This window comes from Hippopotamus amphibius, chromosome 2 (assembly GCF_030028045.1).
Source record: "Hippopotamus amphibius kiboko isolate mHipAmp2 chromosome 2, mHipAmp2.hap2, whole genome shotgun sequence".
Classification (NCBI taxonomy): domain Eukaryota; kingdom Metazoa; phylum Chordata; class Mammalia; order Artiodactyla; family Hippopotamidae; genus Hippopotamus; species Hippopotamus amphibius.
The window spans coordinates 158,144,044-158,157,416 of record NC_080187.1 but is presented as its reverse complement, the minus strand read 5'-3'; the positions used below and the strand labels follow the sequence as shown (position 1 = coordinate 158,157,416).

At 35.6% G+C, this 13,373-nt stretch overlaps 1 protein-coding gene across 5 annotated transcripts in view; it reads left to right on the top strand.

Moving 5' to 3' along the window:
- MIA2 (MIA SH3 domain ER export factor 2) overlaps positions 1-7,585 on the top strand; it is a 95,930-nt gene extending 88,345 nt beyond the window's left edge. For all 5 annotated transcript variants that reach the window (XM_057721427.1, XM_057721424.1, XM_057721423.1 and 2 more), the window contains 4 exons: positions 924-1,046; positions 5,200-5,258; positions 5,914-6,148; positions 7,256-7,585. In XM_057721427.1, coding sequence (XP_057577410.1) covers positions 924-1,046; positions 5,200-5,258; positions 5,914-6,148; positions 7,256-7,422 — 584 coding nt within the window. In that variant the 3' untranslated portion in view covers positions 7,423-7,585. The remainder of the gene's footprint in view (positions 1-923; positions 1,047-5,199; positions 5,259-5,913; positions 6,149-7,255) is intronic.
- The last annotated feature ends 5,788 nt before the right edge of the window (positions 7,586-13,373 follow it).

The window sequence follows — 13,373 nt, the reverse complement described above, 5'->3', positions numbered from 1 at the left end:
CAGTACTGTATGGAGTTCACATTATGAACCATGGCCTAGGACAGTCATGGAAGGTAGTTTGAGGCTATTTGTCTGTATCTGTTAGGATGGGAGAGAGTCACAGTTTATCCCCTTTGCCTTTGCCATATTTTTGGAGATTGGCAAATGCCTACTTAATCTATCAAAGTCTACCATTACCTATCCAAGATGAGATAGACTACCTGTATTTTTTCAAGAATGATGAGTTCCACAAGGACCCATGAATTATTACCATTTTGTCATCATAAATGACAAAGGAGGTTGGCTGTAGAAGCACCTCAGAGCCTGTGCCTAAATTTGTGTCTCTTGAGATGTCCTTAATCTGAGGATTGTGAACCTTCCATTCATCTTTTGAGTCAGAGATCTTTCCCTTTAGTTTTAGAGGGATGCTTAATTCGAAAATGTTGAAGTTACTGAAGATTTGATTACTTGATGACCTCAATGATACTCTTTCTGCTTTGGTGACCATTTCTTTTATCATTGTCAGTTCTGCTAAATTTCTTGCTATGTTTACAGCATATTCTGTTTTTTTCTTTCTTTGGTAGTAGCTAGCTCCTCAAAGCCTTTTTTTGATCTATTGATGTATCTGCTTCCTTCCACTATTATTAAAATTGAAAGTTAAATTAACATATATAACTAAATTCTATTTATATATTCTAATTTACACATAGTTATGGAAACTTTCAAACTCCAGGGTAGCATTATACTTGTGTTTACTACAAAAGCAAAGTTATTGCCTTTAGTAAAGTGCGTAATTTTCCTAAAATTGTTTACTATTATCTGCCAAGAATATGTGTCAGTCTTTTGGAAAGCAAGAAAAAATATCTACATTCAGTATATTCAACCTTAAGGAAACTTGATTTATTTTTATCTTAATGAAGATATTTTAAAAACGTGTTTTCTAGGCCAGCCATATCCTGATCCAGTTCTTCCTCCACAAAGGCAAGACAGATTTTATTCTAATTCTGGTAGACTTTCTGGACCAGCAGAACTCAGAAGTTTTAATATGCCATCTTTGGATAAAACAGGTGAGAAATACTTGTGTGTGTATGTGTTTTTTAATAATGGTGGCATACTAAAGAACTGGAAGCTGCATAAAGGGGTAATAGAGTTGTGATCTCTGCTTAGCTCTTAAGGCCACAGTCTCTTTCCTGAGAACTCCCTGGTTTTATGTTTCTTGTTATCTTGTACACATCCATGGCATCTGCACATATTGCGCACCATTGTAATGAGTTTACTATATGTACCCATGATGGTAAATTTTACTGTGTTCTGTGATTAATTTTCTAGTTTTTCCAGTCTGCTTACATATATGCTGTTTAATAATCAGGGAAATTAGGCTGATGTGAATGGATATGTGAAAATCTAACAGAGAAGTAATTTGAGTGCATACTGTATTGATGGGTTAATCAGTTACCTTGTTTAAACCTTTCATGCTTAGATAGATTTAAATTTTACTGAGCAATCAACTGTTTGTCAAGGGCTCTTTCTCCTAAACCACCTCATAGCAACCCATTGAAGTTGGGAAATATACATATCCAGTGTATCTATTAGAAGTATATAACATTAAGGAAATAAAAAGATTGAAAGTAAGTAGAAAATTAAATTTCTGCGTAAAAGGTTTCTTCAGGAAAGGGTATATATTTTAGGGGAGGGGGATTATCCAGTTGAAGTATATATTATTTTAGAAAAATCATTCTTCTCTGAATAATAAGCAAAGAAGCAGACCTGTGGCTTGGTTTTCTGTTATTGATAGTATAATTAATTATTTCTACTTATTTGATTTTTGAAATTGTTTTCCCCCATTAATTCAAGCTTAATGGAATGAAAATATATGTATGATTGAGCATCTATTTCTAAACTAATGCTATTTAAAAATTTTCACATGTCCATTTTTTTTTGGTAATTGAACAGTATCCAATTTAGCAAATAATTTTTAAGTGCTTTTTGTTTAGAAGGTATCCTGCATGACATGGAAGATAATATAAATATAAATATACGTAAAGTATAATTTTTAGCTGTAAGAAGCTAATAATTAAATAGGGGCGAAGGACAAATATATATGCTTAACTAATACTGGCCAGAATAGTAAGTCCCATTAGAGAATATGTTATGTTCACAGAAAGGGAGAGCTCCCATGTAGTTGAAGGATCAGGGAAAACTCCATGAAAGATGTGGCATATGAGCTGCTTTTGAGGGAATTTGAAAAATTAGTTAAGAGGTAAGGGTCTGTACCAGTAATAATGAACAATATAAGCAAAAACAAAGAAAAGAGCATGAGTTATTGGTGGAGAATGGCTGCTAATATGAGCTAGTAATCCCTTTGATACAAGATCTTATGAGGGTTAAATGAGTTAATGTGTGTGAAAGTATTTTGTAAATAGAAAAACTTCTATATATGTAATATATTATTGGTTTATCAGTGTATGGTATTTTACAGGAAGAAGAGTGGTGAGAGAGGTTGATATATTAACTAGCACTAGTGCTCAGTAAACGTTTATTGAATGAAATGAATTCTCTGATTTAAATCTTCACAATGAACCTATAAAGTAGATGCTCAAGGTCTCAGGTAGATGGTGTTAGAGCCAGGATTTGATCCCATATCTGTCTGTAGTGAATCAGTTTAGTGCATCAGCCCTGCCATTGATGCACTAAGTATCTATAGAATGCTCACTGTATGACGGGCCCTATGGTGGCTGCTGTATTTCAGTGGTGAATAGGAGGTCAGCATTCTTTACACCTTGAGAGCTAGTAAAGGTCTGTAGGCAGTTGCACTACATAGTGACAAAAGTAATGAGCGCAAGATGTTATGGGAGCATACTGGCCACTAGTCACTAACCCAGATGAGAGGTGGTGGTGCTTTGAATGTGGGATTGTCAAGAAAATCTTTTTTGGAGGAAATGACATAAAGCTGAGAATTAAAGGGGAAATTAGCTGGGCCAAAATGATGTTGATAATGTTCTGGGAGGAGGGAATAACATCTTTAAAGACTTAGAGTTAAGAATGCCTCGTAAGTTATGACTGCAACATGGAGTGGAAGTCAGGGAGTATTGAAACAAGTAGTGAACAGGTAAGCAGTGCCTAAAGTTTTCAGGGACTTGCAAATCTGTTCAGAAATATTGGACCTATTTGCAGGATAATAGGAACACATTAAAGGATCTTAAATGGGAAACTAATCAGATCAGATCTGCATTTTAGAGAAATTGCTCTGGTTGCATTATGGGGAATAGATTGGAGGGAGGGTAACTTTTTAGGAGACTGTGACAGAAGTCTGCAGGGATGGTGGTGACTTAGCAGAGCAGATAGATAGAAGTAAACAGACATAGAAAACATAGCATTGGGAGGACTTAAGATTGAAGGCATGTGGGAGTGAGGGAGGAGGAGGCGTCTTGGCTGATGCCAGGTTTGTGGCTATGGCACTTGGGCCGTTCATTGTTCTGAGACAAGGGACAAGGAGCAGCAGAACGTTTGACAGGAAAGATTATAAGTTACATTTTGAACTTACAAAATTAGCTGCCCCTGTGATACACCTGCATGACTATTCAAGTAGGCATTTCAAGTTCTGAAGTCTTGGGGGAAATATCTAGATCTGAATTATAAGCCTGAAAGTCAGTAGTGATACACATCAAATTAAAGCTGTAGGAGTGGATGAGATTTCTCAAGGAGAGAATGAGAAGAGCGTAGGGCTGAGGGCGGGACTCTGAGGAGACCACCACTGCAGGGTAGTGGAGTCTCCAGAAGAGACTGAGAAGGAGCAGCTAGAAAGGAGAGATAGAGAAGATACCACCTCAGAAATTAAAGGCTGAGAGAATTTAAAGAGGGAAGGAGTAGTCAACAATGGTGAGAAATAAGATTAAATGAGGACTAAAAGTTCTATTTTAATTTAGCAAAAAAAAGAGAGACTTTTTTACCTTCAGGGAAATAACTTTCAGTGGAGCACTGAAATGTTGCACATAGATTGCACTACAGTGAGGACAATATGGGAGGAATTCTGAAAAATATGCATAGAACAGTTTTTCACTGTGAAGGGGAGAGGTAGCTGTAAGGGGATGATTCTCTTTTTCTGTCTCATTTTAAAATAGTAGTTGGGAGAGACCTGCTGATAGGATGGGTCTAGCAGAAAGGGTGGAAGGAGGCAACAGGGAAAGATCCCTGCGGAAGCCGGAGGAAGGGGACTCTGAGTGCAGGATCAGGGTCTTAGAGTGTCTAGAAGATCCTTTCCAATGATGATAAGAGGAAAGATCATAGGAATACAGTTGCTGATACAATTGTATGTTTGATTACAAAAGGTTAAGTGACTGGTATATGGCTGGAGGTCTGTCAGCCTGGAGTGCTGCAGTCTACATGGCTCTGTGGTGTAGTTTACCCCCAGAAGTGCTGAGTGGTTCAGGTATGGGCAGAGTGGAAGTAGAGAGTTGAATTAATCCAGGGCTGAATGTTGTCAAGCACACGTGAAATATGGTCAATAGGATAAGGACACTAGTGCCTGGCCATTAGTGAAGGAGTTTGAAGTCAGTTAATTAGGGAAGGAAATGAAGAAAGGAGGAAACTGAGAGTTAGATCAGAGGACTGGAAGCTTCAGTGACATCCAAGGACAGGTATAGCAGGAGTAAACTAAATGAGAAGGCTAGGAGGGGGTAGCTAGTTGTGGTTGGAGAGAGGGTTATTTGAATTTATGTTCTTAGAGCCTGAGCAGTTCTTGATGATAAAATCCAGGAACACTTATTTAGAAACAGTGGCTAATTCAGTTGCTAGTCTATGTTACGTGACGGAGGAATGAGGAAGGAAGCATGAGAGGGAAGAAGGGAGGAAGAAAGGAAAGAAAAGAAGTAAGGCAGGAGAAAAATGAAGGAAGAAAGGAAAGAAGGAAGGCAGGAGAGATACGAAGGAAGGAGGGAGGGAGAGGGATGCTACCTCCTGGAAGCTTCTTTAATGATGCTGCTTGCTGGATTGTCTAAGCACAAGATAGGGAAACCACAGCCACACACCTTTGCAGAACTCTGAGTCTGCCAAAATTTCCAGGGACCTCAAACTGTTCTTGTGGCTCTAATACAAGGTGCTGGTGTCAAGCTGGTTTATGCACTGACAAGGGGAGGGGAACATCAATGTCCTTTGTGATCTGGAGATCAAAGAATGGAGTGATAAATCGTGTATCTTTCATGGTTTAACTTTTATGTCTAGATGGGCCGGTGTCTTCAGAAATGGAATCCAGTAGAAATGATAGCAAAGACGATGTTGGGGTAAGTATTGAAAGTGGAATTTTATCTGTGTATTCAGGATCTTTCTAATCTCTTGGTTTATTAGAATAGAAATTTAGCCAGCCATCTCGTTTTTGATTAAAAGCTGCTTCTTTCTTTCTGACAAATGTACTTCATACTTTGCATTATAGCTATGTCCTTTCTGGATTGTACCCTGTGGTGATAAAATACAGTGTACAGACTTGAGTCTTGATTTAGTTTATATAGTTAAACAAGACTTTGAATTTTTCCCCTTGGGTTTTTATTTGAATGTTTTAAAGTATATTTTTTGTTTACTGCTCTTACAATTTTGTTTTTTGGTCACCTTGATAATGTTAACATAAGCATCTTTTTGTCAGTATATGCTTGATGAAAGAATGTATCAATATATTTTGGTACTTTTGGACTGTTCTTATGTTTTATCTTTAGTCAGACTTACTTTGTTGGTTAAAGCTGTTTTCTGTTGAGTTAAAATATTCATGATAGCTAAAATCCATCTGATGTAGAAAACTGAATCTTTCTCTGGAGCCTTTTAAGATATCAAAGACTGCTTTCTGCCTAGGTGTCTATATGCTTTCTTCTAAGCCTAAGCTTTTCAGGAAAAGTGTTGCAAATTTTACTGTTGTTTTAATGACCGCCATATGTCAATTTGTTGTAGATTTTAAATGTGCCTGATTCATCTCTTCCCATTGAAAATGAAGCAACTGGCCCTGGCTTTGTTCCTCCACCTCGTCCTCCAATCAGAGGTCCATTGTTTCCAATGGATGCAAGGGTCCCTTTCATAAGAAGAGGTCCTCCTTTTCCTCCACCTCCTCCAGGAAGCATGTATGGAGCTCCCCGAGATTATTTTCCACCAAGGGATTTCCCTGGCCCACCACCTCCTCCATTCGCAAGTATGCCTTTTTTTAAGCTTAATGTATGTCTTATAGAGTAGATCAGAAATATTAATTTTACTTGCTATTCATGTGGTAATACAGTGGAGGAAAATTGTTCTCATCTTCTGTGAGTGTACCATTACTTTTCCAAATTGGGAAGATAGCCAGCCATCAGTAATGAGGCCTCCTCAGTAATGAGGCTTCAACTTGATTCGTCTTAATAATGTGGAATTATTTCTTTGTTTCAGTAATCAAGAAAATCATTGGCTTTTTGCAGCAGTCTTATGTTAAGACTAAAATTATATCTTATTTGATAGAAAATGGGTACTGTGTCAATTAGTAAAAATAATTACAATTTATATTTTTGCATTAAAATGACTGGCTAAAGTATTTGAAAAAATCTTTTAAAATCTTTTTTTCATAAGTAGATCCCATGCAGTGCTACTTATTTAAAACCTAAAGTGTGTTTATCATGTTTGGACTAATCGTTGGATTTATTGAAATTCCTCATAGCCTCACATGAAAGAAGGAAGAATTATTGCTTTTATGTCTATACATTGCCATTTAGAACTATAGGTTTCAGCAGAATAAATACATGGTTACCAAACACCAGGAAAAAGCCTGTCATTTGCCTGATATAGTCATTCCTTCCCTCATTCCTTCTCTATTTTTAGAGTTTAAGGTGAATTAAAATGAATTTTATTTGGGGAATTTCAAGACAATTTTTGATATAACTGGAAGTATTTTAGGATAGTACCAAATTAGATTTGGGAATTACTGATCTGAATTTTAAGTCTGGTGAAAATCATGTTACATGAAAGCTTTTTTAGAATAAGTTACTATATTTTGAAGTAATTCTCCTTTTTGAAAAGTGTTAAGATGTTAGATTTTCATAGGACAAAAATTGCACCTAAGATTAATGGTATTCCTTTTAATCACATGTAGTTGAAGAGACTATGTTTTTCTCAGTGTTGTAAAAGTGCACTTGTTAGATCAGGTAATTATTCTGGTGTCAACTTTTGAAAATAAAGATAGGTACTAGAAGTTATAAGCTAATGATTTATTGAGGCTGCAGTACAGGTGCTGAAAGTTAAAATAATGTCTTTTACCAATCTCTTTGAACAGTGAGAAATGTCTATCCACCGAGAGGTTTTCCTCATTATCTTCCCCCAAGAGCTGGATTTTTCCCCCCACCCCCACCTCCTGAAAGTAGAAGTGAGTTCCCATCAGGGCTGATTCCAGCTTCAAATGAGCCTACTACTGAACGTCCAGAACCACAGCAAGAAACTTGACAATATTGTTGGCCTCTCTTCAGAAGTAATTTTGACTTCTCTCTCATTTTCAGTTTAAGTAACTGCTGTTACTTAAGTGATTATACTTTTGCTCAAATTGAAGCTTAATGGAATTATAATTCTCAGGATAGTATTTTGTAAATAAAGATGATTTAAATATGAATCTTATGAGTAAATTATTTCCATTTTATTTTATTCTAGATAGTATAATTATTTTAATTTAACACATCCACTACCACATAAACAATAATGAGAGTTTTATATATGTAATCTTGCAGTTGGGGATATTTTAAACTTCAAAGCCTGTGTCTTTATGCCAAGAATTGTATTTACTACGGTTGTAGACAAACGTGAAAGTAACTTTATGCTTAATTAAATAAATTTTAATTGATTTAAAGACTTGTTTGGCACTGCTAATAATAAAATCAGCTAGTTTTTTCACAAACATGGCTCCATTAGTTAGTTTTTTTACTTCTACTGATAGCCTTGAGGCTCAAAACTAATGCTTTATATAGGTCTTTCCTGTTCAATTATCTTAACCAAAAATGTGCTCTCTTTCTTGCAAATAGACATGAATGACCCAAAGCAACAAATTAATACATTTAAAAGTCAAAGTTGATTATATTTTAAAGAAAACCAGGATATTGTCTAATGGCAGATTTCAGAATTTGGATCTTCTTAGTTCATTCACTGATTTCCTGTGCAGTTTTATTTATTTTTTCTTGTTTTTCTCTTGTTTTTTTCTTGTTTTTCTCAAATATTTGTAAGATATTTACTGTGTTTAGTGGGGAATGTTGAGAATTTACTGTGAGAACTGTACTGAGGGAGTGTGTCATTTTAAGCTTTGGACTCAGTATCTTTAGAATGTCTCTAACCCAGGTTTGTATTGCATTATTAGTCATCTTGCACATTAATGTGATTATGAAAGGAAAGGCAATTAAGTATAGCTAATAAATATTGCACTATTTATGTTGAAAAGTTGGTTGTTTTAGTTGTTTACTTGATTTTTTTTCTTCAGTGGCAAAAGATTGAAGATTAAATATTCTTGAGCTAAGCAGTGATGCATTTATAATTGGAACACTTGATACCAGCATTTCCCCAGATGTTCTTTGAAGCACTGTTCTTGTGAGGTATTTTTTTCACTCCCTCTCCATTCTCACCTCTGCCTTAGAAAAAAGACTAAAAAGAAAGGCTCCGTGTGAAATGGTTGGCTAAAATAACAAGTGGAATGAGGACTATAAAAGCATCATTGCATTTGGTGGTAAAAGCCAGATTTTGGGGAAGTAAAGACTTTTTTTTTTAAGTTGGAAAGTGAAAGAAAGAAGAGAAATGGAAGAGGAGTGATGTGGAATGTTCCAATCAAGTAAAATTTTGTTTGCCCTGCGATAGGGGAGACATGTCTTGGCTTAAGATGGAAGAGAAGGAGAGAGAAGGCAAATCAAACATAATAGAGAGAGAGGTAATAAATCAAGGAAGCAGAATGGTAGAGGAGGTGAGGCGAGCATTGGATGAGAGCATGGTGGAAGGCAAGAAGACTTGATATGGGCTGAGTGATCTGAAATACTTTGGGATTCCAGAATAAAGGAATAAACTAATTGTTAGTTTTAAAATATATTTTATGAAAGTAATATAAACAAATGGGAATAAATCAAATAATAGTATTTTAGGATGAATAGTAAGTTTTCCCCCTTTACTCCTTATCCCCATTTATACCTCCTAGTCAGTTTCTCTTTTAACTCTTATTTCCCTTTTTAATTTTGATGATTTTAGAATTTTAGAAGATATGCTTATACCTCTAATCTCTGATTTATCAACTTAATTTATTAAATTTATCAGTTTGTATATTGATTCCTTGAGATGAAAAATTGGGACTTAATGTACATTCCTATCCCCATTTTCCTCTTCATGTTTGATGTTTATCCAAATTAAAGTTTTCTGTTGTTGCCTTTGTAATTTTTAATATATTTAAACCTCTATTAGTATCCCTTTTCTTTATTCCACTTCCCTTCTTCTCCTACCCTGGCCCAAATCCTATTTTCCCTTAGCTGTGTAGGCATTTATATTTTCAAGGTTGCTAATAATTATATTATGCCTACAAACATAATGTGTCTTCTTTTAAAAAGAAGTTTTTTTTGAGTTGAAGTATAGTTGATTTATAACCATAACCTACCTTCTCGTACTTGGCCCACAGTCAATCTAAAATTTGAAAATCATAAATAGCATTTATAACATTATCATCATTAAATATTGTTTGCTATCAGACCAAATCATATACAGTTGACACTTGAACAACCTGGGTTTGAACTGCACAGGTCCACTTATACGCAGATTTTTTTCAATAGTAAATACTATGGTACTACATGATCCACGGCTGGTTGAATTTGCAGATGCAGAACCCCGGATATGGAGGAACTGCTGGTAAGGAGGGCTGATTATAGGTTATACACAGATTTTCGACTGCGTGGAGGGTCTGCGCCCTTTAACACCCCCTCCCCCCCGGGCCCCCCATGTTGTTTAAAGGTCAACTGTACTAAGTTTGCATTTCTTTCTCTGTGAATCCCAGTGTTGTAATTTCTGGGTCACTCTGTAGAGAATGTTCTTAAACATCAGGACCAAATGAGTAATTTTTTCTTACCTGTTCTCTCTTCCTCCGTTTACCAATAATATCCTAAAATAATGACATATTTTGGTTAGCTTTATCCTTGGGCCGAGAATACGATCCCCCCCACTCCCCGCTTTCCTGATGTACTTCCCCCCCATTATTTGCCGTTATCATACCCTCATTTAAAAAAATTCCCCTCATATCTTTTCTGTTGGATATATTATTATTTATGTGTTTGTTAAAGACTTTTGTCCTGCAGGCCTTTGTCCTTCTGCTGCAAATCAGACTGGCTGCTCTCTAGGTCTGGGAACAGAACCTGCCTTTTAACTGATTTCTTGGGGTTGTTCCTGTTTTATAAATCCTCTATCTGGAGTTCACAAGTAATTTCCTAGGCAAGGATGTAGGGAATGTAAAATTTGTGAATCCTTGAATGTATAAAAATGTCAATCCTCCAACGCCTGTTTGGGTGTTAGTTTATGTGAGTATAGAATTCTGTGTCAGAATTTCGAATGTATTGTTCTTTTAATATCAGTTAATTAGCATCAGTATATTGTAATATTTGTTGTTGCTGATGAGAAATTTGAAGGGAATTTGATTCTTTTTATCTTTGTTGGTGACCTGACTTTTTTCCTATAGAAATGTTTAGGATTTTTCTTTATCCTTACTGTTGTAAAGACTCATGTCTCACGTCCTAAAACTCTGAGAAATTCTTTTTTATCTTTGGTAATTTCCTTTTCTCTCATAATTTTCACCTCTCTCTCCTTTTTTTGGTCTGGAGAATTTTCTCAACTATATATTCCACTCATTCACTTAGAATTTTTATTTCCATCAATCATGTTTAATCTTTAAGAGCATTTTTTTAAATCTTACTTTGTTCTTTTTTCTTAGATTCTGTCCTTTTTATAAGGATCTAATATCTTCAATTTCTCCATAGTAAATTAGAGGTTTCTAAAAGCGTTCTCAATTATCTGTTTTCTCTGGCATTAATAATTTTGCTTATCTTGGGCTTTCTCTCCTCATATGCCTCATAAAGTTGTCTATGTTTAATAAAGATGAACTGGTTAGCTGATTGTAGTTTAAACCTTTTCTTTGTAAGAAGGATGGTTTTCTTGTTAGATCTCTTTCTTGAGTGAGGATTCAGACTGGGAGATCTTTGTGTGTGGGTGGGTGGGGGGCAGGAGTGGAAACAGGGCATCTATGACTGACAGGCTTTGCCTTAAGATGAGCAGATAGGGAGCTGGCTGACTGTATAGGCCCTCCAGATACCAGAATGAGAAGGGCTTCATCTAGGACACTGCCATTCCCACCAGAAGCTTTTGCTTGTTTGAAACAGTTTCATATTTTTAGAGAACATCTATACATTATTTTAGCTGGAGCCAAATCTTGGCCCACTACCTTGTGCTTGAGATTGTGGCAAGGCAATGGTGGCACCAATAGTTATTCTGTATACAGATTTCCAACTAATCTCCCTGTTTTCACACTCATACCTCGGTTCTATACACAGTATACCAACTGGCTCTGAGCCCTGCCTCGGGTTCTATCAGGTGGACTGACTCCCAGCCCCTGATAACATCAGAACAACTGAGCATTATTTTGGACTGATATGCAGTAGGTTTGGACATTTCAAGAAAGAATGCTTCTTGGTCCTGGTTGGATAACTTTCCCCTCTTTATAATATTTTAAATAGAAAAGTAAAATATGGTCCTATAAGAAAAGTTAGAAAATGGTCAAAAGCAGAAGAAAAAACAATCATTCAGGGTCATCACCAAAACAAAATCATTTTTTGCGTTTATATTTTACTTTGTCAGGCCTTTTGTATTGTTGTAATTATGTGTCTATAATTTTATATTCTTAAATGCAATTTCCTAATAAAAATAATTTTTATGTAGTCATGGTAAAGTTCATTTTTAATGGTTGTGTAAGTTTCCCTTTTGTGAGTATAGTTTACTTGATTATTCTTGCTGAACACTAAAGCTGTTTTCTTCCTACCTTCCTTCCTTCCTTTCTTTTTCTTTCTTTCCTTTCTTCCTTTCTTTTTCTTTCTTTCTTTCTTTCTTTCTTTCTTTCTTTCTTTCTTTCTTTCTTTCTTTCTCTTTCTTTCTCTCTCTTTCTTTCTTTCTTTCTTTCTTTCTTTCTTTCTTTCTTTCTCTTTCTTTCTTTCTTTCTTTCTTTCTTTCTTTCTTTCTTTCTTTCTCTTTCTCTCTCTTTCTTTCTTTCTTTCTTTCTTTCTTTTTCTTTCTTTCTCTCTCTCTCTCTTTCTTTCTTTCTTTCCCTTCCTTCCTTCCTTCCTTCCTTCCTTCCTTCCTTCCTTCCTTCCTTTCTTTCTTTCTCTCCCTCTTTCTCTCTTTCTCTTCTTCAGAATTTTAAAGGAATTATATATGATAGTATAATGCCTAAAAAGTGTATATATTCCCCCCTTACCCCCTGGATTTAGGATAATTCTTTAGGGCTATATTCCTAAAATATATTCTGGGGCCAATATTTGGGGCAGGGGAGAGAGGGTAGGTAAGAGGAAAGATCACATTCTTTGGAACCAGCTTGGTTGAAAAAAAAAATTTTTTTTTTTTTTTAAAGCCAGGCAATTTGTAGATGCTATAAAATTATTTTATGAGTATAGTTGGTGATTTTTTGTCTGCTTCTGTGGATGGGGTTCAGGGTTCATCATGAGTTTAAACAAGCATCTAGCTTGATAACCTTTTCAAATTAAATCTCCTGTTTCTTTCAAAGTAGCAGCTACTTCTACAGAATTTGATATGAGTGCTACAAAAGAGATGGGTTTTTTCGTGGAACATGAGAGCTCTCTGATAACTGTATACGTATATATACATATATATACACACATGCATATATATATATATAATATATATTCATTCATCTGTCTGTGGACAGTTAGATTGTTCCATTTATAGGCTATTGTAAATAATACTGTATGAACGTGGTGGTGCTAATATCTCTTCAAGATACTGATTTCATTTTCTTTGGGCATATACCCTGATGTGGGGATTGCTGGATCATATAGTAGTTCTACTTTAATTTTTTGAGGGACTTCCATATAATTCTTCCATAGTGGCTGTACCAGTTTATATTTCCACCAACAGTGTACACGGTTTCCTTTTCTCCACATCCTTGTCAGCATTTGTTCTCTTTTGACTTTTGATAGTCTAACAGCTGTGAGGTGGTATTTCATTGTGGTTTTGATTTGTATTTCCTTGATGATTAGTGATATTGAGCATCTTTTTATGTATCTGTTGGCCATTTGTATATCTTCTTTGGAAAAATGTTTGTTCAGATCCTCTGCCCACTTTTAAAATTGGGTTATTTGGGGTTTTTTTGCTATTAAGTTGTATGA